A 27,001-nucleotide genomic window follows, 5' to 3' on the forward strand; every position below is an offset into this window, starting at 1 on the left:
ATGAATAGGTTCACTAAGGAGGCGCTTAAGGTCCCGGATTTAGACCAGAAAGTAGCCATGATTGCCCTACAGCAAGGAACCACGGATGATAATTTCCGCCGATCCCTAGCCAAGAGGGCCCCTGAAAATATGAATGAGCTCCAGGAGAGAGCCGGGAAGTATATTAAGGCGGAAGAAAGCATGAGAAAATCCCAGAATAACCAAGGACCTACCACGGACTCTAAGAAGCGTGGGAACGATACTGAATATGATGCTGATAACAAGTATTTGAAAAGGGAAGATGGTGAAAAGTCACCCACTAAGAAGCAATCAGGACCGAGGTTCATTGAGTATGCAAGGCTGAATGCCCCCAGGAGTCAGATTCAGATGGAAATTGAGAAAGGGGGAGGAGTTCGATGGCCGAAGCCAATTAGGACTGACCCCGAAAAAAGAAACAAGGACTTGTATTGCAGGTTTCATAAGGATACAGGACATAAGACCGATGATTGTCGGCAGTTGAAGGATGAGATTGAGTTTTTGATCCGGAAAGGCAAGTTGTCCAGGTATACTAGGGATGCAGATAGGAATCCCATGACAATGATAGTCGCGATAGGGACAATGATGATCATGATAGGAGAACCGAGCCTCGAGGGCCCGTGATCAATATGATCTCTGGAGGACCGACTGCAGCAGGCTTGTCTAGTAACTCATGAAAAGCTTATGCTCGTGAAGTGATGTGTATCGTTGGAGAACCCCCGAAGAGGGCCAAGACCGAGATTGCGTTAACCTTTGATGATTCTGATCTAGAAGGGGTGAAGTTCCCCCATGACGACCCGTTGGTCATAACTCCCGTTATTGGAAACTCATCTATTAAGAGGGTTCTTGTTGATAATGGAGCTTCTGTAGACATCCTCTTCTATGTTGCTTATCAAAAGATGGGGTATGCTGATTCACAGTTGACACCGTCCAACATGCCGATCTATGGTTTCAACGGAGTAGAATCCAAGATTGAAGGAATGATCCAATTACCAGTGACCATGGGAGCGGAGCCACGACAGGCCACTTATGTGTTGAACTTTATGGTCATTAAGGCCTCATCAACCTACAACGCTATCCTAGGAAGGACAGGGATGCATGCTTTTAAAGCCATAGCATCCATATATCACTTGAAAATCAAGTTCCCCACAAGAAACGGGGTAGGAGAAGAAAAAGGAGACCAGAAAATGGCCAGGAGTTGTTATGTTGCAGCCTTGAAACTCGGGGGAGTCGGGGGGCAGGTTCTATCAATTAAGGAATTGGTTCCCATCTCCTTGTATTGAGGTAAACCAGAAAAGGTTATGGCGTTTGATCTTAAGAATGCAAGAGCCACGTATCGGCACTTAGCTAATAAGATGTTTAAGCATCTAAATGAGAAGACCGTGGAGGTCTATGTCAATGATATGCTAGTGAAGAGCTTGAAGAAAGCTGATCACCTTGAGCGCCTGAGAGAGGCTTTCAGAGTCCTGAGGACAAATAAGATCGAAGTCTTGACTGACCAACCCCTTAGGATCATAATGCATAGCCCGAAGGCTAGTGGAAGATTGATTAAGTGGGCAGTAGAGCTTGAAAATTTCGACATTCGATACAAGCCACGGGTGGCAATCAAAGCTCAAGCTCTGGATGACTTCCTACTTAAATGCACCATTGACAACCAGGAAGTCGGGGGGCAGGAGAGTAGGGTAGAGGAACCCGAAGAAGAGGAGAAACTTAATGAGCTTTTTGACGAAGTTTCAAAAACAAATGGTGCAGGGCTTGTGCTCCAAACCCCTGATGGGTTCGTCATTGAGTTTTCTACAAAGCAAGATTTCCCGGCCACAAATAACGAGGCTGAATGTGAAGCCTTATTGGCGTGCCTTGGACTAGCTAGAACTCTGAGAATCAAGAACTTAAAAGTCTGTGGAGACTCAAGACTTGAAGTCTTTCAGTTAGCTTATGGAGCCAAAACAGTGGTGTCACTAGTCGCGACTCGTACAACTTTCAGACCCTGGATGGAGTCAAGGTTCCAAGGAGTTGGCACGCCACCAACTTCAAGATTTATTATGTTTGATTGTCTTAGTAAGTAGATAACCATTGAATAAGGTCTGATAGACCATTGTCATTTAGTTTTAAACTTTGTTGATTTCAGTTATTTATCTCTTCTACTATAGTTTCAATAAAATTTCTCTAGGATTGTTCCTTATCTAATGTTTCAATGTTTTCCTTGAGTATTTGTTTATCTACAACGAATTAATCAACTCGAAACAGGGGTTCTATGGTCTTTCTGTGGCCCTCAGCTTGATCCTTCCAAGCTTTAGCCTGAGAAACCCTAATATAACTTCATTATAGAATAAGCCTAGAAAGGGCCCCTAAAACACATGTCGTGGCTTAGACTTAGCTAAGAGATTGACCTATGATATGCTTGAGTGATTATTGTTTGACTTAACAAATAAAAGACTAGTCTCGATTAGACAATAAGCTAACTCGACACAGCGAGTCTTGGCTTTAAAAGCCTTCTAAACTCTTAAATCAACCTGAACTAGGTCTATCATAATCAAACATGATTACGCCCGAGAGCGCCCTAGAAGCGCCTGGGGAGCGCCCTATGAGCGCCCCAGGCGCTCCAAGAATGCCCGAGAAGCGATTGAGAACCTCACCATGGTCGACCTGGGCACCTAAAACGCCCTAAATCGACCTGGGTGAGGTCGAAAATAAACTTGGGTGTTAAAAAACACCCAACGCTCGAGAGCGCCCAAGAAGCGCCCTATGAGCGCCATGAGCGCCCGAGGTGCGCCTGAGGACCTCACCAGTGTCGACCTGGGCACCAAGGACGCCCTAAATCGACTTGGGTGAGGTCGAAAATGAACTTGGGTGTTAAAAAACACCCAACGCTCGAGAGCGCCCAAGAAGCGCCCTTGGAGCGCCCTATGAGCGCCCCAGGAGCGCCATGAGCGCCCGAGGTGCGCCTGAGGACCTCACCAGTGTTGACCTGGGCACCAAGGACGCCCTAAATCGACCTGGGTGAGGTCGAAAATGAACTTTTGTGTTAAAAAACACCCAACGTTCGAGAGCGCCCAAGCAGCGCCCTGGGAGCGCCCTATGAGCGCCCCAGGAGCGCCATGAGCGCTCGAGGTGCACCTGAGGACCTCACCAATGTCGACCTGGGCACCCAAAACGCCCTAAATCAACCTGGGTGAGGTCGACAATTAACTTGGGTATTAAAAAAAAACCCAACGCTCGAGAGCGCCCAAGAAGCGCCCTGGGAGCGCCCTATGAGCGCCCCAGGAGCGCCATGAGCGCCCGAGGTGCGCCTGAGGACCTCACCAGTGTCGACCTGGGCACCAAGGACGCCCTAAATCAACCTGGGCGAGGTCGAAAATTGACTTGGGTGCTAAAAAAACACCCAACGCTCAAGAGCGCCTTAGAAGCGCCCCAGTAGCGCCCTCTGAGCGCCGCAAGAGCGCCAAGAGCGCCCGAGGTGCGCCTGAGGACCTCACCAGCGTCGACCTGGGCACCCAATGCGCCCTAAATCGACCTGGGTGAGGTCGACAATCAACTTGGATGTTAAAAAACCCCCAACGCTCGAGAGCGCCTTAGAAGCGCCCTAGGAGCGCCCTCTAAGCGCTCCAAAAGCGTCAAGAGCGCCCGAGCTGCGCCTAAGGACCACACCAGCGTCGACCTGGGCACCTAAGACACCCTAAATCGACCTGGGTGAGGTCGAAAATCAATATCGATGTCAAAAAACACGAAACGCCCGAGAGCGCCCGAGGTGCGCCCAAGGAGCGTGCCAGCGGTCGACCTGGGCGCCCAAAACGCTCTTAATCGACCTGGGCGAGGTCGAACGCCCATGAGCGCCCGAGGTGCGCGCCAGCGTCGACCTGGGCGCCCAATGCGCCCTAAATCGACCTGGGCGAGGTCGAGTGCCCTAGAAGAGCCCCTTAAATGCTCGGAAAGCGCCTCCGAACACTTGATGTTCCCCAAAATGCCTCGGATCGACTGAGGAAAGTCCAGAATCGGCCCAGGTGGCTGACTTTACTCGTAATAGGCTAGAGAAGTAGTCTAAAATGCTCTAAAACTTTAGAAAAGTTTCTACGAAACTTACCCAAAGTTGGGGGCAAATGATATGGGTCTGGAATTGGCCCAAAAAATTATTGGGTTATTTTGAGCCCGGGTCTGATTAAAGGCCAGAATATAAGGCCCGGATTCTGGGTTTATCACCCAAAATTCGTGGCTAGCAGATTGAGGTTATAAAAAGCCCGTTGGGCATCCATGTTTGAGAAACATGGGCTGCCCAAACTCAAGGCACGAGCCCCCAGCCCGGTCAGGGCCCAGAACTCGAATCCTAGTCCTACTAGGAGTCTGACTGACGAGTCCAGGACTCCGAGAGTCCTACAAGAACTCTGAATTTCGTGGATAACTATCTAGAGTCCTAGATAACCTCCAGTAGCTCAAGATAAGGATTAGAGATCAGTCCTATCCTATCTCTGACTCAAATACCTATTTCTACTAGGACACAAACACCAGGGATCCTACTTCTAATCAGTCTCTAACCCTGAGACATCTATATAAAGGGCTCTACCCCTCCAAAACAGAACTACGTTTTTTGACTTGATTCTTCACCCCGCCGAAGATACGTAGGCACCTCGTGAGGACCCGTCTGAGTACCGACTCGCGAGATCAGTCAAAAAGCACGAAGCTCACCCCTCGATTTTTGATCCATAACAACGCCTACTTCGAAGAATTACAAAGATGAAATTATGAAAACTAGATCTTCTTCGTAGCCGTCACGTGCTCTCCGAATGTTTCTAGGTTATTAGACTTCTCCCTTGAGCTTTTATTTAAGTCCCACAGCAATCGGGCCTTCAAATGGATCGAGAATAGGCAATTTGGGCTTTTTCTCTCATTAGAATGGGGTGGAGACCCCGTCAGTGGGGTGGAGACCCTGTCTTGGCAGCCTCTATTCTGCTGAAGTGGGGTGGAGACCCCATCAGTGGGGTGGAGACCCCATCTTGGCAGATTTTTCTTCTTCAGAACGGGGTGGAGACCCCGTAAGTGGGGTGGAGACCCCATTTGGGCAGCCCCTAACGCTTTTGGAACCTCCTTTCCATTTTCTTCTTCCTTGCTCGCTCGATCCTTACGCGGTTTCTTCCACCTTCTAGCCTTGAATCCACCCTTTATCCTCCTTCTAGGAAACCTACACAACACCACAAGAAACACATCAAAAACACCACATACTTGAGGCCAAATCATCAATTTAAGTCGAAACGAAGACATTCCAAGTGGATATGAAATCCACTTATCACACCCCCAAACTTAAACCGATGCTTGTCCTCAAGCATAGACACACACACAAACTACTAATGCAATGCATGAATGCAACTATATGCCTACGTCTACTCGAATCCTGAAGTGTAATCCTTGTTAACATACAATCCTCAGAATATGCAACATTCTCGGCATTCATCTCTTTCACATATTAGCCATGTTCTCTTCCACTACAAGTGTGAAGTGCATCGTGTGTGCTAGCATGCTCTCTAGTGAAACAAAACAAAGACTATCAAACTTCAACAGAGTCCTCACTATGAGCCGTTAATCAGAATCAGGATTAAACACTTCTTTACTAAAAGAGTCAACTACAATTTAGGGTCACTAAAGAATTCCTATGCCTTTCCTATTTTTTTCTTTCTTTTTCTTGCTAAGTCTAAGGTTGGGACGCTTCTCAGTGTAAGTGAGTCACGACCTCCATTCGACTTCGCTTATTCTTTTATTATTATTATTATTCTTTTTTTTAAATCAAGTAATCCTCTAGTAATCAAGGGTTGTGAAAAGTCACCAAGAATCTGCTTATTCTAATACATGCACTTAATACCAGCACAAGTACATGGATCGTCCCTTTCACATGACATTGCATTTTACCCATTGATCTCAAAGGAGTACCTGATAATTTTTATTCTTTTTATTCTTTTTTTTAGAAAGGCATATTCATCCCTTAACTCCCCCAAACTTAAGATTTACAAACTCCAAGTTCAAAAGGGGAATAATCTTAACTCTCCGCTCGACTCAACGCGAGGACTCAAGAAATAAGTTAGTCTAAGTCTTATCTCTAGAGCATAAGTGTAATTACAAATTCCACACAATTAATTTCCAAGTAACACGGCATCACATATGATCGAAACTACTAGCCAAGAAATCATGCACATTAACTCATCATAGGAAATCAACTTGGAAAACAACTTCAAGATTAATGCAAAAGCAACTATATGAAACTACTAAGACATCTTAAACACAAGCATATACATATATATAAAAAAACACGTACTAATATGCAACTAAATGAGATAATATACTAGATAATAAGCTAACTATATGCCTCATGCAACCTATATGAACACACACTACTACTAGTCCTTAGATTACCACCCCCAAGCTTAAAATATTCAATGTCCTCATTGAAGGTGATAAAAAGGATCGAATGTACCTAGGAGGAGTCCGAGCGATCGCTCTCCTCGCCCTCATCGGGTGGAGAGTCGGGTGGTGGATAAGGCATGCCAGCACCGAACACAGGCCACTCAATATCTATGCCTGTAGCACGAAATGCAGTACCCAAGGCCTGTGTCAAATCCTGAGCGAACTGACGATGAATGTTGTGCATGGTATCCATACGCCGAGTGAGCCTCCTGTACTGTGCATCACTAAGACCCGAATGCCCCTCCGACTGACGAGAAGGTCCTGCTGTAGCTGGTGGTTCTCGAGGTGCCCGATGGAGACCACCCTCCGAATCATCCACAAAATATCCCAACCCCTTAGGATGGGGTCGACCACCATCCCACTCAGGTAATCTCTCAATAGCAGAATGATCTATAGCAGAGCTCGACATCTGTAACTGCTCCTCAGCTGACCAACGAACCCCCACAGCAGTGCACAACTTAGTCACTATCGTGGCATGAGGGATGGCCCCAGTAGTACTACCCTCAGGAAGCACAGAATATTTTGGTGGATCACATATGCAATGTCCACATACTATACCATCAGAATCCCAAACAATAGAATAGCCCTATCTACTGTGACCTCGTGTGTATGTGTCGAAGGCATGATATTGGCACAAATAAATAGGTTCCATGCACGGGCATACCTGTTCATTGCAGAGGCAGGAAAAGATAACCGCTCATTGGTGGAAGGATTGCGCCTCCACTCCGTATTCGGCATACACAAATAGTAGATAATCCGGTCCAAATCCATGTTCCTCTTGTTCTTCCGCACCCAATCATCTTGAGTTGGCCCCATTTCCGTACCACCAATAACCCGGCGGATCGCCTCTACAGTATAATCCACTGTCAAACCCCAAACCACCGAAAACCCATTCTGATCGGCTTTGGCATTGGCATAGAACTCCCGCACAATTCTCAATGGCACCGCCGCCGGTGCCTCACAAAAGGACTCCCAACCCCTACTCTGAATCATCTCCACCAACTTCCCATCAGTAGGTGAAGGTAAGAATCCCCTCTCCTTCGCAATTGATTTGCCCATCAATCGAGTGAACTCGGCCTGAGCCTCCGGAGTTGTGAAATTGATAGCACCGTACCCTGAACTAGATGAATCCATCGATCCGGCTTGCACACTAGAACTCACTGCCCTCCTTGCTCTCTTAGGTGCCATTGGTTTTGAAATTTTGAAGCTTGGTAGATGGTTTGAAAGAATTAGAGATTTTGTGTATATATAGGTGTATGTATAGGTGTAGATGTTTGTGTTGGATTGGGAAGGGATGGGGTTGTTTAAGAGTGTTGTAGGAGGATAATTTTAGGGTTTAAGATGTGAAACAATCGGCTGGGCATGAAAAAACAACGAGCATAAAATTTCAGTTATAAGCAATTTTTTTTAATACTGCTGGACCGGGGTGGGCGCGGCGCCCATGGCGCGGGCGCGCTGTGACTGGCGCGGGCGCCTCGCCCATTGCGCGGCCGCGCTACTCTGGCAGTGTGCAATGGCTGTTATCTCTTCATTATTCTGGTGCTTTGGGGCGGCCGCCCCATTCATGGGGTGGAGACCCCATTTCATCAGAACATTTTTTTCCACTCTTTTTTTTTCTCTCTTTTTTTTTTGTTTTTTTTTGAATAACGAAAACTCGAAAAAGGGCGTGGGTTGCCTCCCACGAAGCGCTTTTTTAACGTCTTTAGCTCGACGTGAAGTCCAAGAAATTACACAATTGCAAGAACGATGCTTACCGACTCGCGATTCACCGTTCCACCGAAATAAGGCTTCAATATCTGTCCATTCACTTTAAATGATTCATCCGGTGTTGTCCCAAAGATTTCAATTGCTCCATGTGGAAATACCGTTTTAATCGTGAAAGGACCAGACCATCTGGACTTCAACTTACCCGGAAATAGTCTGAGACGAGAGTTATAAAGTAGAACTTGTTGGCCAACGAAGAACTCCTTTTGCACCAACTTCTTATCGTGCCATCTCTTGACTTTTTCCTTGTAAAGTTTGTTGTTTTTGTACGCCTGAAGCCTGAACTCGTCGAGTTCATTGATTTGAAGCATTCGTTTCTCACCAGCAGCTGTCATATCAAAATTCAATTTCTTTAAGGCCCAATATGCTTTGTGCTCTAACTCCGCGGGCAAATGACATGCTTTTCCATAGACCAACTGAAAAGGTGACATCCCCAATGGAGTCTTATAAGCCGTTCTATAGGCCCAGACGGCCTCATCAAGCTTCAACGCCCAATCTTTCCTCGAAGGACTCACAACTTTCTCTAGGATTCGCTTGATTTCACGATTAGATACCTCAGCTTGCCCATTCGTTTGAGGATGATACGCAGTGGCAACTCTATGATTGATACCAAACCGTTCCATCAGCGCTGTGAACTTGCGATTGCAAAAGTGTGATCCTTCATCACTGATTATAACTCGAGGAGTACCAAAACGAGTGAATATGTTCTTATGAAGAAAACTGATGACTACCGCAGCGGTGTTGGTTGGTAAAGCCTTGACTTCAACCCATTTAGATATGTAATCCACAGCGAGAAGAATGTAGAGATTATTGCAAGACGAGATGAAGGGTCCCATGAAGTCAATACCCCACACATCAAAGATTTCAACCTCAAGGACTACATTGAGGGGCATTTCATCCCTTCTAGAGATATTACCAACCCTTTGACAACGATCACACTTCAACACAAACTGATGAGCGTCCTTAAAGAGCGTAGGCCAAAAGAACCCCGCCTGCAGAATACGAGCAGCTGTCTTCTATCCTCCATAATGTCCTCCATAAGTAGAGTCGTGGTAAGCTTGCAAGATTCCTTCAATCTCACTGTATGGAATGCACCTTCTGATAATTTGATCGGAACCTTGACGAAACAAGAATGGCTCATCCCAACGATACCACTCCGCCTCATGAAGAAACTTTTTCTTTTGAGCATAAGACAAATCAGGAGGAATGACATTACTCACAAGATAATTCACTATGTCTGCAAACCATGGCTCTTCTTCTTGTACCCCAAATAGCTGTTCATCAGGGCAAGACTCGTTGATCAAAGTGGTGTCTTTGGATGCTCGCGCTTCATCTTCCAACCGAGAAAGATGATCAGCCACCTGATTTTCAGTGCCCTTTCTATCCTTGATCTCCAACTTGAATTCCTGAAGTAAGAGAACCCAAAGAATCAAACGAGGCTTCGAATCTTTCTTCGACACTAAATACCGAATGGCAACATGATCAGTGTAAACCAACACCTTCGTCCCAAGCAAATAAGACCTGAATTTCTCGAATCCATACACAATAGCCAGCAGCTCCTTCTCCGTAGTAGTGTAATTCAGCTGAGCACCAGTGAGAGTCTTACTAGCATAGTAAATCACGTGAAAGACGTTACTCTTTCTCTGACCAAGCACGGCTCCCACTGCATAGTCACTAGCATCACACATGATCTCGAAGTGCTCATTCCAATTAGGTGCTGTGGTTAATTTCTTCTTAAGAGTTTCGAACGCAGCCAAGCACTCTTCATCAAATTTGAAGGGCACATCCTTTTCTAACAAGTTGCACAAGGGTTTGGTGATTTTAGAGAAATCCTTGATGAACCGTCGATAGAAACCCGCGTGACCAAGAAAACTCCGAATCTCCTTCACTGAAATTGGTGGAGGAAGATTTTCAATTGTCTCCACCTTAGCCTTATCCACCTCAAGACCCTTGTTCGAAACTTTATGCCCAAGAATTATGCCTTCTTGAACCATGAAGTGGCATTTTTCCCAATTAAGAACGAGATTAGTTTCCACACATCTTTTTAGCACCATTGTCAAGTTGCTCAAGCATTCATCATACGAAGAACCGAACACAGAATAGTCATCCATGAACACCTCAACATTGGTACCAATCATCTCGGAGAAAATAGCCATCATGCATCTCTGAAAAGTTGCTGGTGCACCACAAAGTCCAAAAGAAAGACGACGGAAAGCAAATATGCCGAAAGGGCAAGTGAAAGTGGTCTTCTCCTGATCCTCTGGTGCGATACAAATCTGATTATACCCTGAATACCCATTAAGAAGACAGTAGTAATCATGACCGGCCAACCTATCAAGCATCTGATCAATGAAAGGCAACGGGAAGTGATCTTTTCTGGTGGCTTTATTGAGCTTCCGATAATCCATGCATATTCTCCAACCTGTGACTGTACGAGTCGGAATGAGCTCATTCTTCTCATTAGCTACCAGGGTCATGCCTCTTTTCTTAGGCACACACTGAACAGGGCTCACCCAAGAACTATCCGAGATTGGATAAATAATGCCGGCATCAAGCCACTTAAGAATCTCCTTCTTCACCACTTCTTTCATGATTGGGTTGAGTCTTCTTTGATGCTCAACAGTGGGTTTACTACCCTCCTCGATCAGAATTTTATGTTGACAATAAGAAGGGCTGATTCCTTTGATATCTGCAATAGTCCATCCAATGGCTGATTTGAACTCCCTAATAATTCGCAAAAGCTTTTCTTCCTCGATACCTGAAAGGTTAGATGCAATAATTACAGGTAATGTAGAAGCTTCGCCAAGAAAACCATACCTTAGGTGTTCGGGAAGTTGCTTAAGCTCCAGTTTAGGAGCTTCGACAATAGAGGGTTTCAGCTTTTCATGAGAATCCTTCAACTCCGATAGCCCAAGAGATTCAATTGGAGGATCCATCCGTCTTCTCCAAGGAGAAGCATTTAAGTATTGAAGGTGTTCTTCTTCCTCCTCATCTCCGAATTCTGAGTCACCTGATAGAACCCTTTCCAAGATGTCAGTTTTTAGCCTGTTGTCAATTTACGAACGAGTTGCAGCCTCGAGCATATCCACTTTAAAGCATTCCTCCTCATCTGATGGAAGTTTTATGGCATTGAACACGTTGAAAGTGACCATCTGATCTTGAACTCTCATTGTGAGTTCACCCTTCTGTACATCAATCAAAGTCCGCCCTGTCGCAAGGAATGGTCTCCCCAAGATGATGGGAATCTTCTTATCTTCCTCAAAGTCGAGAATGACAAAATCAGCAGGGAAGATTAGCTTATCTACCTTTACTAACACATCTTCGACTATCCCCCTTGGGTATGTAATCAAACGATCAGCCAGCTGCAAGGACATATTAGTAGGTTTCAGCTCCGGAAGACCAAGTTGCAAGAAAATAGACAAGGGCATCAGATTAATGCTAGCTCCCAAATCACATAAACACTTGTCGAATGACAATTGCCCAATAGTACACGGGATTGTGAAGCTTCCCGGATCTTTCAGCTTCGGGGGCAATTTCTGTTGTAATACAGCACTACACTCCTCGGTCAAAGCCACGGTTTCCAATTCCTCAAGTTTGAGTTTTCGAGATAGAATACCTTTCATGAATTTAGCATAACTCGGCATTTGTTCTAGAGCCTCCGCAAAAGGTATGTTGATTTGTAATCTCTTGAAAACCTCTAGAAATTTTGCGAATTGTTTGTCGAGCTTATGCTTTTGAAGTCTCTTCGGAAAAGGTGGAGGTGGATACACTTGCTTGACCCCAGTATCAGTTTTCGGGCTAGACTTTTCGGCTGAATCCTTGCTTGCTTCCTCGTTGATTTTATTCTTGTCAGCTTCAACAACCGTTTTTTCACTATCAGACTCAGATGAGAGCACGGGTGTTACACCCTGTTGATCACTCTCTTCCTTGTTTCGCTCTGTTGCTGATTCTTTATCCTTCGTAACCTTTCTGGACCTCAAGGTGACAGCCTGTACCTGTTCCTTCACTTCCTTCTTGCCCGGATTGGCCTCAGTATCACTAGGAAGAGTTCCTTGTGGTCTATTAATCAACGCATTAGCAATTTGCCCAATCTGATTCTCCAAAGTCTTGATTGAGACCGATTGGCTTTTAACCATTAGTCTTAATTCTTCCAATTCTGATCTTTCATTGGAAGACTGTCCAGCCAGCCCATGATTTTGTTGCTGGAATCCGGGTGGATGGAATTGCTGCCTCGGTGCAAACTGTTGTTGAAAACCAGAAGGGTTAAAAGGTCAAGATCCTTGCTTCTGAAACTGTTGCTGCTGTTGTGGCATGTAGTTCTGATTATTGCTCTAGCTGAAATTCGGATGATTCCGATTATTGGGATGATAAGTGGCCGGAGCTGGCTGTTGCGACCTCTGAAAGTTGCTCACAAACTGAGCGGATTCGCTCGATATAGCACACTGATCCGAAGAATGTGCTCCAGAACAGAGCTCGCAGACTGAAGGTGGCTGCTGATTTCTCAGATGTGCCAGAGAATCCACCTTCATAGTAAGAGCCTTAAGCTGAGCAGCTATTGCTGAAGTAGCATCAACATCCAGAATCCCTGCTACCTTACCCTGATGAAGACGCTGAGTAGGATTCTGATATTCATTCGCGGCCATCATCTCGATCAACTCATAAGCCTCATCATAGCTCTTAGCCCCTAGAGCTCCACCTGATGCTGCATCGAGCATTGGCCTCGATTGAGGACCCAAGCCATTATAAAAGCAATTAATCACCATCCAATCAGGCATCCCATGATGTGGGCACTTTCGAAGCATCTCCTTGTAGCGTTCCCAAGCTTCACATGGAGTTTCACAAGACAACTGAGAGAATTGAGTGATAGCATTCCTGATTGCAGCTGTTTTGGCCATAGGGAAAAACTTAGTAAGAAATTTCTGAGCCAGATCCTCCCATGTCGTAATAGATCCTGTAGGAAGAGAATGCAACCATCCTTTAGCTTTATCACTCAGAGAGAATGGGAACAACCTCAATCTGATGGCATCATCAGTAACACCATTAAACTTGAAAGTGTCGCAGATTTCAATGAAGTCCCGAATATGCGTATTAGGATCCTCAGTCGGAGAACCCCCAAACTGCACTGAGTTCTGCACCATTTGAATAGTGCTCAGTTTGATCTCGAAAGTGGTGGCCTGAATTGCTGGCCTGACAATGCTCGACTGAATGTCATTGATTTTAGGCTCAGAGAAAGCCTTAAGAGCCTTAGTATCATTCGCAACTGGTGGTTGATCACCCATTGTAGTATTCACAATCGTTTCTTCCTTAACCAATGCTTCCTTACGAGCCTGAAAACGTGTTCGCATACACGTCACTAAAGTACCTGAAACACACACAACGAACTAAAGTGAGAAAAGAATCCAAGTCACTGAACTTTAACGACCACTAATGACAAGCGCATAAACTAAAGTAAAACACCGAGTCCCCGGCAGCGGCACCAAAAACTTGTTCGCACAAAATCACGCAAGCGTACGTGGTCACAAGTAGTATAGAAATTCAAATTCAGTTCGTTCCCACAGAGACTGGTGTATTCATAAATATGCACTTATGCACCGATGTATGATTATTATTCAATGCTTGGACAAATAACAATTTGGTTGGTTTTATCTAAATTAACTAAATCAAGTCGAATTATAACTAAGATAATTGAAATCAAATTACTATGAGAATAAAACATGGAGTTCTGGCTTCATCAAAAACTTCATTCATAATTATGCCTATATTCGATTGTAATGGTTGATAACTAATCAGATAACACGAGACTGATACACACTAACTGTCGTTATACGTGCACCATAGTGTTACACATCCACAATTAAGATAGAAGGTAAACAGACACCAATTATGCTTAGACCCTATATGTCTATAGAATTTGAAAACATAATGGTTGAAGATCAAGTTATCTATCAAGATTACATAGGGCGATGCAAGATGGGTAAAATCACATCACAAGTCATGTTATCGAACACAAAACCTATGCTCGCATGGCAAGTTCTAAATCTATATATCCACTGTCGCTTCAATAAAGATTAACAAACAATCTAAGATGTTAGCTACGCATCCAAGACGAATAAGCACAACCAATACGAGGAAATCAAACCATCACATATGAATAAGACAAATTAATTACTGAAATCCATCGATAAATCCGCTAAAACCCCATGACAATGATTAGTTCATAATCGAACTTCTCATCATCATGGGTTCGAATGTAAACATTATACTAGATGTCTAAAACAAATACGAAAGTACTAGAGTAAGAGTCATGCAACAAAACCAAACGAGCATCCATAATTACGCCTACTTCGAAGAATTACAAAGTTGAAATTATGAAAACTAGATCTTCTTTGTAGCCGTCACGTGCTCTCCGAATGTGGTTATTAGACTTCTCCCTTGAGCTTTTATTTAAGTCCCACAGCAATCGGGCCTTCAAACGGATCAAGAATAGGCAATTTGGGCTTTTTCTCCCATAAGAATGGGGTGGAGACCCCGTCAGTGGGGTGGAGACCCCGTCAGTGGGGTGGAGACCCCCGTCAGTGGGGTGGAGACCCTGTCCTGGCAGCCCCTATTCTGCTGAAGTGGGGTGGAGACCCCATCAGTGGGGTGGAGACCCCATCTTGGCAGATTTTTCTTCTTCAGAACGGGGTGAAGACCCCGTAAGTGGGGTGGAGACCCCATTTGGGCAGGCCTTAACGCTTTTGGAACCTCCTTTCCATTTTCTCCTTCCTTGCTCGCTCGATCCTTACGTTGTTTCTTCCACCTTCTAGCCTTGAATCCACCCTTTATCCTCCTTCTAGGAAACCTACACAACACCACAAGAAACACATCAAAAACACCACATACTTGAGGCCAAATCATCAATTTAAGTCGAAACAAAGACATTCCAAGTGGATATGAAATCCACTTATCAATTATATATGCATGTATATAGTGATTCTGTGATGCAGGTTGTTATCCACTATTATGGCTGTGTTTTAATTCTGTTATCTTTGGATTCCACGTGGTTTATCGTGGCTGTTGTAAATCACGAGGGTTGATCGTGATAGTTTAATCTTGTAATTCAATTTGTAATTGTTTTAGATTATGATCTGATGTAATAGAATAGGCTGGTTCGTCTGTACAATTTGTATGTAATTGTTTGATCAACGGGGCAAGAAACAGAGGTCTTCCGCTGCTGCGATCTGGTTTCGGGGGTGCTGCCCTGTTTTGGCCGTAACTTTTGCATACGATGTCTGATTTGGGCGAACGAGCACTTTTCGGAAACGGCAGAACGAGACCTACAAATGCGATCTTTTTGAGTCTGTTTTTCGGAATTTTTTGAGGCATTCTGAGGCCGTTTAGGCATCCAAACGGGCTCTCGAAGTTTTCTGGAATTTTTCGAAGGATGATTTCGAAGCAGATTTTTCCAGGGCCATAATAGTTGATGTGTTTTATCTTGTTTTACATAATTCTTGGTTATGGTTATTATGTGTTTCTTGTCTGTGTTGTTATGCCATGTGATACTAACCCTTCGCATGCTAGAATGACATGGACATAGGGATGTTTTTAATTCATGCTTTAATCATGCTAGTATGCTGCCATGTTATGTGTTCTTTGTGTTGCTATTCCCATGATAGTATGCATGTGGACTTCGAAGAACTAACATAGGGCGATGCATCTAGGTTAAAATCCTCAAAGTAAATTGTTAGATATAATTGATGATTACTGATGTTCTTAAGGTTTGTTTTAGAACAGGAATCATCAGAGTTTAAACTGGAAGCTGATCAGAGTTTAGCAAAGTCTGACAGAGTTTAGCAAAGTCTGACAGAGTTTAATAAAGTCTGATCAGAGTTTACATAGTCAAGACTCGACAGAGTTTACACGTGGAAAGAGCTCAGAAGCGGATATACTTCAAGGAAGGATAGAAGCTGAGGAGTGATTTGCTGACTATGGAAACTAAACAGAAAACTGGAGCAATCTTTGATTGATAGATTTATTAGCTGATTTATAGGATATCAAATCAGAGATTGATTTTGTAACTGTGTCTATATAAACACAGATTAGGGTTACTCTATAGGAGTGGAGTTATCGAGTATATTGTTAAGAACCCTAGCAGCTCTTAGTGATACAATATAAATCACTGAGAGAGTTTTTGTAACCATTAAAAGCTTTGTGAATATAAGAGTTTATTGATTCCAATTACTCATATTGTCTTACTGTTTTACAGATTGTGATCACTATATCATATTATATAGTGAGTTTAAAGGACCTAACAAGTGGTATCAGAGCCAGCTCTGTTAAGATTACTACAGTGAGATCTTAAACACAATCATGTCTGAAAAATCACAAGCTTCGTCCTTTAGAGTTCCAATCCTTAAGGCATCTGAATATCCAGTCTGGAAAGAGAGAATGATCATATTCTTAGACTCTGTTGATCCAGAATACCTTGACAGGATCTATGATGGACCACATATGCCTACCAAGCTCTCTGTTGGGCTTGCAGATGAACCCCAGAAAATGGTCCCAAAAGAAAAGAAAGATTATACCCCTGAGGACATCTTGTCAATTGGTAAAGATTCTAAGGTGAAACACCTTCTACACAGTGCCCTTGATAATGCAATGTCTAATAGGGTAATTGGGTGCAAAACTGCAAAACAAATCTGGGATGCTCTGGAAACCAGATGTCAAGGAACTAAGGCCATCAAGAAGAACAGGAAAACCATCCTTACACAGGAGTATGAGCACTTTGACTCAAAATCTGGTGAGTCCTTGACAGATCTGTATGACAGATTTGTCAAACTGCTGAATGACTTATCTCTGGTGGACAAGGAATATGATCTTGAAGACTCAAACCTCAAATTCCTTTTAGCTCTTCCTGAAAAGTGGGATTTGAAAGTCACCACAATAAGAGACAATCTTGATCTTGGAGAGATGTCTCTTGATGATGTTTTTGGGAGACTGAAGACTCATGAACTTGAAATGGAGCAGAGAAGCAAACGCCATGGAGGCAAATCAAAGTCTGTTGCTCTGAAAGTTCAAGAGGAAACTGCTAAGAGCAAAGGAAAAGCTCATGTCACAAAGTCTGACAATGAGTCATCAAACTATGATGACTCAAACTCTGATGTCTCAGACTCTGATGACAGTGATGGTGAGATGATGCAGTTAGCAGCATTGATGGTGAAAAGCTTCAAGAAGTTGGCCTACAAAAAGTTCAACAAAGGCAAAAGTTTTTCAAGAAAAGACAGAAACTCTGACAGAGTTTATGACAAGAAGAACTTCAGGAAGAATGAGGGCAAGGAAGGGAAAGCTGGAAAAGCTGACAAGTATACCTGTTTCAACTGTGGTGAAAAGGGTCACTTTGCATCTGAATGCAAGAAGGCCAAAAAGGAAAAAGAAAAAGCCTTTATCACCAAGAAAGGAAACTGGACAGATACATCTGATTCAGAAGAAGAAGTCAATTATGCTCTAATGGCAAACACTGACAACAACTCTGAATCTACTACAAAGGTACCTCACTCTACTCTTGCCTTTGATACTGAAGATATTACTGAGTTAAGATTGTTTCTTAAAACTTTACATACTAGCTTTAGAGATCAGACTTTAGAGAATGAAAGATTAAAATCTGAAACTCTGAGTGTAAAGAAAAGGAATGATTTTCTAGAAAAAGAATTAGTTCAAATGCTAGAAGTTCAGAAAGAAAGAGATGATGCTGTCATTGTCAAAGATGAATTATTAAAGAGGTATGCATCTCTTCAATCAGAACTTGCTAAGGAAAGGGAGGTTATTAAGACATGGACTAGTTCAGGGAAAACTACTCAGGATATCTTAGGTAGTGGAAATTGGAAGAAGGGACTAGGTTACACTGATAACACAGAAGCTGAGTCATCAAAAACAGAGTTTGTTAAAACTCAAAAGCCCAAAGTTAAACCTGTTAAATTTGTTGCTGAATCCTCTAAACAGAGTAGACCAAAATCAGAGATTAACAACAATTTAAAATCTGAAAAGCCCAAACAGGTTAACATAGGACTGATGACTCAGAAACAGCTTAAACATAAGCTTAAAGAGGTAAAGTCTGATGACAGAAACAAGGAGCCTAGGAAAAATAGAAATGGCAAAATTGGCATAGACAAGAGTAATAACTACATGCCTGTTCCAAATGCACCTAGGAAGACATGCCATAACTGTGGTAATACTAATCATCTTGCTAATTTTTGCAGGAAGAACAAGGACATTAACTCTTTACCTACAAAGTCTGGAGTTAGAAAAAGTAGTATTAGATATAAACCACAAGATCCATGTTTTCATTGTGGTAGTTTATGGCATTCTATTTATACTTGCAAAGAATATCATAGTTTGTATTATGATTATTATCAACTGAAACCTTCTTTAAAGGTTAATAAAAACTCTGCAAGTACAAACTCTGTTACCAGTACAAACTCTGTTGCAAAGTCTGTTAGCTCAAACTCTGATAATCATACCGCTGCAAAAGCTAACAAACTTAATAAGGCCAAGGGATCCAAGCAAGTCTGGGTCCTTAAAACTAACAATTAGTGGTCTTTGTGATTGCAGGGCAACAGGAAGAATATTCTAGTCTTGGACAGTGGATGTTCAGGACACATGACTGGAAATAAGGCCCTGCTGTCAGAATTTGTGGAGAAGGCTGGCCCAAGTGTTTCTTATGGAGATGGCAACATAGGAAGGACTCTGGGATATGGCAACATCAATCTTGGAAATGTCATCATATCAAATGTAGCTCTTGTTCAAGGGCTGAAACACAATTTACTCTCTGTCAGTCAGATCTGTGACAGAGGATATCATGTTGATTTCTATGAAGAACACAGTGAGATAGTAAGCAAGTCAACAGGCAAAGTGGCAGTAACTGCTCACAGACATGGGAATATTTATGAAATCCACTTGCCTACAAACTCTGAAGGAAAAGCAATTTGCTTGTCTACAAGGATCTCTGCAGAAGAAAGTTGGAAATGGCACAAGAAGCTTTCACATCTAAATTTCAATTCCATAAATGAGCTTATAAAGAAAAAGCTTGTGAGAGGACTTCCTGAATCACTTCTGACATCTGATGGATTGTGTGACTCATGTCAAAAAGCCAAGCAGAGAAAGACATCTTTCAAGAGTAAGACTGAATTCTCAATAAACAAACCATATCATCTTCTACATGTTGATCTATTTGGACCAGTCAATGTACCATCCATTGCAAGGAAGAAATATGCTCTTGTCATTGTTGATGAGTATACTAGATACACTTGGGTATATTTTCTTCACTCTAAAGATGAAACAGCCTTGCATCTGATGGATCATGTGACACAACTGGATCATGGATCTGAAGACAAAGTGAAGATTATTAGAAGTGATAATGGAACTGAGTTTAGAAATTCAACAATGGAAGAGTTCTGCAAAGAAAGAGGTGTAGTGCAACAGTTCTCTGCACCTGGTACACCACAGCAAAATGGTGTAGTTGAAAGGAAAAACAGAACTCTTATAGAAGCTGCCAGAACTATGCTTGATGAGGCTAAATTGCCTACTTATTTCTGGGCAGAAGCTGTTCAAACAGCTTGTTTCACTCAAAATGCAACCTTGATTAATAAGCATGGCAAAACCCCATATGAGATGGTGAAGAAAAAGAAGCCAAATCTGAAGTACTTTCACATATTTGGGTGCAAATGCTTTGTATTGAAGACTCATCCAGAACAGCTTACCAAGTTTGATTTAAAAGCTGATGAAGGTATTTTTGTAGGATATCCTCTGATAACAAAGGCCTTCAGAGTCTATAATCTGAGAACCAAGGTCATCATGGAATCCATACATGTGTCATTTGATGACAAAAGAATTATGGGCTTAGCAGATATGGATGATCATGAAGAACTGCATTTTGAAAATGAAGAAATATTCTCTGATTCAACAAACTCTGATGAACAGTCAAACTCTGACTGTGAACAAAACACAGCAAACTCTGGTGAAAATTCACAAGTTCATGATGATGAAGCACTTGCTGAGGGGGAGCATCAGAATGTTTCAGACTCTACTCAAGACTCATCAGAGAATGCTAACTCAAACTCATCAGAGAATACTGATTCAAACTCTGATAGCACAATTGCAGGGGGAGCTACAGAGAATAATCAGCAGAATCAGGAGAGCATGGATCAAGGGGGAGGATCCAATGATGAAAATGGTCAACTTCCACATGCTAGGAAGTGGACAAAATCTCATACACCTGATTTAATTATTGGAAATCCAGAAGCAGGTGTACAAACAAGGACAGCTACAGCCAATGAGTGTTTACATCATTGCTTTCTGTCACAAACAGAACCCAAAAAGGTGGAGGAAGCTCTTCAAGATCCTGATTGGATTCAAGCAATGCAAGAAGAGTTAAATGAATTTGAGAGAAATAAAGTCTGGACCCTAGTACCAAGACCTAAAGACAGATCAATAGTTGGTGCAAAATGGGTGTTCAGAAACAAAACTGACAGTGAGGGTGTCATTACAAGGAATAAAGCAAGGCTTGTGGCAAAAGGGTATTCACAACAGGAAGGTATTGATTATGATGAGACATTTGCTCCAGTTGCAAGATTGGAGGCAATTAGAATCTTTCTGGCCTATGCTGCACACAAGAAATTCAAGGTATTTCAGATGGATGTCAAAAGTGCTTTTCTAAATGGGAAACTGGATGAAGAGGTATATGTTGAACAACCTCCAGGTTTTGTGGATCCACAACATCCAGACTATGTCTACAGGTTGAACAAAGCACTTTATGGACTAAAGCAGGCTCCAAGGGCATGGTATGAAACTCTAGCTCAATTTCTTCTTGAAAGTGGATTTACTAGAGGTACCATAGATAAAACTCTGTTTTATTTAAATCATGGTAATGATCTGCTTTTAGTTCAAATCTATGTTGATGACATTATTTTTGGCTCCACTAATGCTAAACTCTGTCAAAGATTTGCCAAGCTCATGCAGTCTAGGTACCAAATGAGCATGATGGGGGAACTCAGTTATTTTCTGGGTTTACAAGTTGAACAGACTGAAGATGGGATTTTTATAAATCAAGCCAAGTATACCAGAAATCTCTTAAAGAAATTTGGTATGCAAGACAGTTCAGCTGCAACTACTCCTATGGCAACAGCAACCAAACTAGACAAAGATACTGGTGCATCAGTGGATATCACAAACTATAGAGGAATGATTGGATCATTGCTTTATCTGACTGCAAGTAGACCAGACATTATGTATGCCACATGTCTATGTGCAAGATTTCAGGCAGATCCAAGAGAACCTCATCTGATTGCAGTAAAAAGGATATTCAGATATCTCAAGGGAACAACATCATTGGGATTATGGTATCCTAGAGAATCAGATTTTAGTCTAATTGGATACTCTGATGCAGATTTTGCAGGTTGCAAAATTGACAGGAAAAGCACAAGTGGGAGTTGTCAATTTCTGGGTGGAAGACTAGTTTCTTGGTACAGTAAGAAGCAGAAGTCCATCTCCACATCAACAGCAGAATCAGAGTATATTGCTGCAGGCAGCTGTTGTGCTCAAATTCTTTGGATGAAGAATCAACTGTTGGACTATGGGTTATCCTTCTCTAAAATTCCTATTTATTGTGATAACCAAAGTGCTATTGCTATGACAGGAAATCCAGTTCAACATTCTCTGACAAAGCACATCAGTATAAGATATCATTTTATAAGGGAGCATGTGGAGGAAGGAACCATTGAACTCCACTTTGTTCCTACTGAACAGCAGCTAGCAGACATTTTCACCAAGCCATTAAGTGAAGCAACTTTTACTAGGCTGGTGAATGAGCTAGGAATGATATCAGGAACTGAGTAAACATATTGGTTAGATCTTTAAAATTTAACTTGTCAAATTTACCATATGTATTACTCACACATCTGCCATGATATTCTCTGATTGATAAAATCTGATGACATTCTCTGATGATATACTCTGTTTGCTTTACTCTGATAACATTCTCTGACAATATTCTCTGATGCTTATAAAACTCTGAATCTTGATAAATGATCTCATTTTTTTTATCTTCTCTGAGACAAAACACCTATGAAGATACCATGAAGCATGTTCTGAATGAGTAATCATGAATCTCAGCTAAGTTCCTCAATCCTGATCTCAATTTTGTGCTACAATAGTTCACTATGCATGTTGATATCATTGAGACTCTACTACTTCACATATCTTAATTATAAGTGAGACTGATTAATTTAAATTTTCTCTCATATACTAGACAGTGATTATAAACTCTGATGTTTTTGTTACCTGAGACAAAACCCCCCCTGAAAAATAAGCATGGTACTCCTTTGAGATCTTAGATGTTAATATGACAGTGACTGGGAAGAACCAAACATTTGCTGGTATTAAGTAATTGCTAAGATTTTATAATCTATGGTGACCAGTCACAATCTCTGATTACTGGAGAAATACCAATGCAATAGTATATTTAAAGGTCGTGCCTCACTTACACTGAGAAGCGTCCTGAAAAAAAAAAAAAAAAAAAAAAAAAAAAAAAAAAAAAAAAAAAAAGGGGGTTATATTATTTTATTGTTATCATCAGAGTATATCTCAGTCTAAATTTTGAGAGTCTGCATAAATTATTTTTGTCTACCTTATAATTACGAAATTGTGAAATTTTATAGTCTCTGATTTAACATGACCACACACACATTTCACAGGCACATTATTGAGCTATGGATTTTAGAACAAACTCTGATTTATTGATGAATATTCTGATAATTATGTCTTTATTCTGAGGTTCACAGAAATTTATTTTCTTTGACTTAAATCTCAGAGTTTAAAATTCGAGAGATTTAATCTTGATTTTTATTTCAAATATTCAGAGAATGTGAAGAGAATATGTTTCAAACGGATGTATTATTAGTGGGTTTACATGCACAACATTTTAATAGGAGAACGTGTAATCAGCATTTATTACTGCGCATGTTTTACTGCACTCATGATGATTACTCTCGTTTCTCTATCCCACTAACATTCATCTACCAGTTATATTGTAACAGGTGTCCAAGTGAACAAACAGCTCATGCGTGTTCAGTGAAACAAAATCTGAAGAGTCTTTCACTTCAGATTTTATTTCTTATCATTCACTTATACACTTATTCACTTCTTCACTTACACATACTCTCTCAACACACTCTTGCTCTCTTCTCTCTAATATTCAAATCTTCTCACGCACATTTTCTCAAACACAATCTCTGATATAATGGCAACTACAGCTTTTATCGTGGCAGGTGTTGAATTTGTTCCCAACAACTATGCAGCCATCCTTGATACTGCTGAAGCCCCAAGGGATTATCATCCCTTTCAGCGATTCTTGGCACAAAGTGTCATCGGTACAGCTCTCACCGCTCCTGCAAGACTTTCGGGAAGCCAAATCATCAGCTTTTGGAGGACGGGTACATTTGACAATGGTGGTGCAGATGGATCACCATCAATTGTGTTTTCCTATGACGGGGAGGAGTATGCAGTTACTCCAGCAACAGTTCGTCAGGCACTCAACTTGCCAGAACATCCTGCATACATTACAAATGGAGATGCAAATCTCAGAACAATGATGCTTGATTTGGGGTACTACGAATCTCTGGATAAACTGGGTCAGTTGAAGCGTCCATGGCTCAATAAGGAGTGGAGTTTCTTCTTTGATTGCATTACCAGAGCTTTCCAGAAGAAATCTACAAACTGGGATGCTATTCCAATGGACATGCTACAAATCGGGTATTCTCTGATCTATTCTACTGCTTTTGATTTTGGTAGATTAGTTCTTAGAAATATTGGTGAAAGAATGCTTGAGAACAGGAATGTTATTTATTTCTCAAGATTTTGCCAATTGTTGTTTAATGCCACTGTTGGAGAAGTGGATTTTGATGCTGCAGATGAGATCAAGCCTTTTAAACTTCATAAAAGGGCTTTTAAGGATCTCATATCTAAAGATGAGAAGAGACCAGTTCTCAGACCACTGCAAATCCCAGCTCCATTCAGGGCAAGGCTGAATCTTCCTCAGGAACCACAACCACAGCCTCAACAACCTCAACCACAACATCCTACCTCTCCCACAGTCACCAGAAAACCCAGATCATCAACTACAAAACCATCCAAAACAACAAAGTCTGATGACCAACCCTCTACAACAAAAACCAGAACCTCTGTCGATACACAAGTTCTACAGACAAAGTCTGATAAACCAACAAACTCTGAAGCCCCAAACTCTGATGTTCTAGTAAACTCTGAAGCTGCTTCTACACCAAAGCAGAAAAGAAGGAGAAGGCTTGTTGCAGCATATGACTTTGATGATCTTGAACCTGCACAAGATGTAAACTCTGAACCTACAACCAATGAACCTGCTCAGTCTAGCCCTCCACAAAAACCAGCTAGATTCAAAAGAAGGGCACACAAGCCAAAGAGAGCCAAGATTTCAGAATCTGAAATTACTGATTTCACTATCCAAGAAGAGCAAACACCATCAAGTCCAATTCCTGTTGATCCTTCTCAAACTCTGATGGTGGAACCTCTTCAAGCTGTTCCTATCACTGATGCCACACCATTATCTCCTACAACATCTCCTAAAGCAACTCCTACAGCATCTGCAGTAGATAAAGAGATCAGGTGTGATGAACCAGTTACTGCTGAAGCTGGAGCAACTCAGTCTGATTGTCAAACTCCACTATCTGATCATGGTCAAATTCCTCAATCTCCAATGAAAATTCCAGAGGATGCCATTGTTCATGATACAGCTCCAGAGAACTACAGGTCTGATGTAGTTGATGAAACTGACAAAGTAGCTGTGGAAGCTTTACAAACTCTTGCTCAGACTGGTGAAGAGCCCATCAAGTCACAGTCTGAAGCACAAGACAAATCTCCTCAGGATAATGTGGAGAAAATTGCAGATCCTGTTCCTGCAGATGAAAAAGCAAATTCTGATACTGAGGATGATACCAGTTCAGATACTGACAAGGATGACAATGCTGAAATCCCTTTGACACAACAGAAATGGGAGTCTTCTAGCCAGTTCAGTGCAAGGCTACAAACTCTGAATACAGCCTCTGAGCCACTCCCAAGGGATCTTCAGGTTGATCCACCAAATGAAGTCTGGGATAAACTCTGGTTGAGTCACCAGCACTCCTTGGAAACACCTAAAGCTGAAGAGTTCTTAGCTATGGCAGAGAAGAAAATTACAAACTCTGATGTTATGTCAAGCCTCAAGGGCACAATTCTATATCTAAAGACATTTCATCCTGCTCATGCCCAGACATCTAAATCCATTGATAGTCTAAGAACAGAGGTGGCAAAGGTCAAGGAGACAAATGACCTGGAAAAGAAAAGGACAATCAATCCTATGAAAGAAAGTGTACAGAAGCTGGTCACTACAAATGAATCCCTTAACCAAAGGATGACCTTGATTGAATCAAATCAAGAAAAGATGTCAAAGCAGCTGGAAGCTATCCAAACTTCACTTTCACTGATCACATCAATTCTGATTCCTGATGATGATGCTGTCAAAAAGGGGGAGAGAGTAGCTCAAGTCAAATGCAAGTCTACTACTCAATCTCTGAAAAGGAAGAAAAAGGATGATGATGATGATGCTGATGATTTTACAAAGCACAAAAGATTTCAAGCAGGGACTGGTGGAAGAGTTTCAAACTCTGACAGTCAGAAACAATCTAAGCAAAGCACAAAGTCTGGTCCAACTCACAACATCACATCTGGATCTAATCAAAGACCAGTGACTGGATCAGACAAACCCATGACTGATGAAGAGCTTGCTAGATTGATTTTTGAACAAGAAAATCCAGAAGCAAATTTGGATTTGGAGTTGATTGCTGCAGAAGAAGCAGAGCTGAAAAAGGAACATATTGAAGCCATAAACTCTGGAAAGATCCAAAAGCCTGCAAAATCAACTGCCAGACCAAAGGAAAAAGGGATACTGATCAAAGAAACTACTGTTGCTGATCAGAGTTTACCAATCAAGAAGGTATACTCTGAAGATGAATACACCTCCAAGGGTAAAAGCAAAGTAGATGAACGTCTGGAAAAAGGATGGGAAAAGAAGAAGCCTACAACCTCTGACAAGGATCAAGTTGTGAGGGAAAAGAAAACAGAAGCTGCAATCTCTGACAGAGCTCATATTGCAGAACATCAAAAAGAAAAATTGACCACTGACACAGCTCAAGTCAATAAAGAAGCAAAGAAAGACACAGTCTCTGACAAAGCTCAAGCTGTGTTCAAACCAACAACTACACCACTGGCTGGATTTGCAAAACCTACTTTGATGACTGAAATAAGTTTTGAAAAAGGCTCAATTAAACCATTTTCTCATCAAAAGGCAGGAAGAGATAAAGGAGGGCTGGGATCCAAGTATGAAAAATTTGATCAGAGTATAGGATCAAGACCAGATGACCCCTCATCTCTCTGTGCTCCCAAGACTGGAGTATTGCAAGACAAAATGGATAAACTTGATTCAGTCCAGTTGGTAAAGAATGACAGAGGAGATAATATCCTTATCTACTTCATGTCTGATGGAACAGTGTTTAGAGTACTTGAAGCAGATCTCTATGCTAAACACTGGGAGGAATTGAGATATGTGTCACACATATTTCAAGTGAAAAACAAGTCTTGTCAACACATCTCCAACCTGCTTAAAGATCAAATCAGAAGAAAGATGAGTATTACAGGAAACAAAAATGCTGGACCTTTTGTTCCAAAATACTTC

General features: G+C 42.0%; 2 protein-coding genes and 1 non-coding gene across 3 annotated transcripts in view; 2 read left to right on the plus strand and 1 right to left on the minus strand.

Moving 5' to 3' along the window:
- LOC135151448 (uncharacterized) lies at positions 1-639 on the plus strand. The gene has a single exon (XM_064089897.1). It carries the CDS (start codon positions 1-3, stop codon positions 637-639), a length of 639 nt encoding a protein of 212 aa, XP_063945967.1.
- Positions 640-9,242: 8,603 nt separating this feature from the next.
- The window catches only part of LOC135151449 (uncharacterized), a 96,537-nt gene continuing 78,778 nt past the window's right edge, over positions 9,243-27,001 (minus strand). Inside the window, exon 6 of the mRNA XM_064089899.1 lies at positions 9,243-10,527. Coding sequence (XP_063945969.1) covers positions 9,243-10,527 — 1,285 coding nt within the window. The remainder of the gene's footprint in view (positions 10,528-27,001) is intronic.
- Positions 13,000-13,106, plus strand: LOC135151902 (small nucleolar RNA R71). Its single transcript, XR_010290809.1, has one exon. It is a non-coding gene; the product is annotated as a small nucleolar RNA R71 (small nucleolar RNA).

The sequence above is a fragment of the Daucus carota genome, chromosome 3 (assembly GCF_001625215.2).
Source record: "Daucus carota subsp. sativus chromosome 3, DH1 v3.0, whole genome shotgun sequence".
Lineage (NCBI taxonomy): Eukaryota > Viridiplantae > Streptophyta > Magnoliopsida > Apiales > Apiaceae > Daucus > Daucus carota.

What these genes read in the sequence shown, in the direction of transcription:
- LOC135151448 (XM_064089897.1), top strand. Translation starts at nt 1, where the DNA reads ATGAATAGGTTCACTAAGGAGGCGCTTAAGGTCCCGGATTTAGACCAG.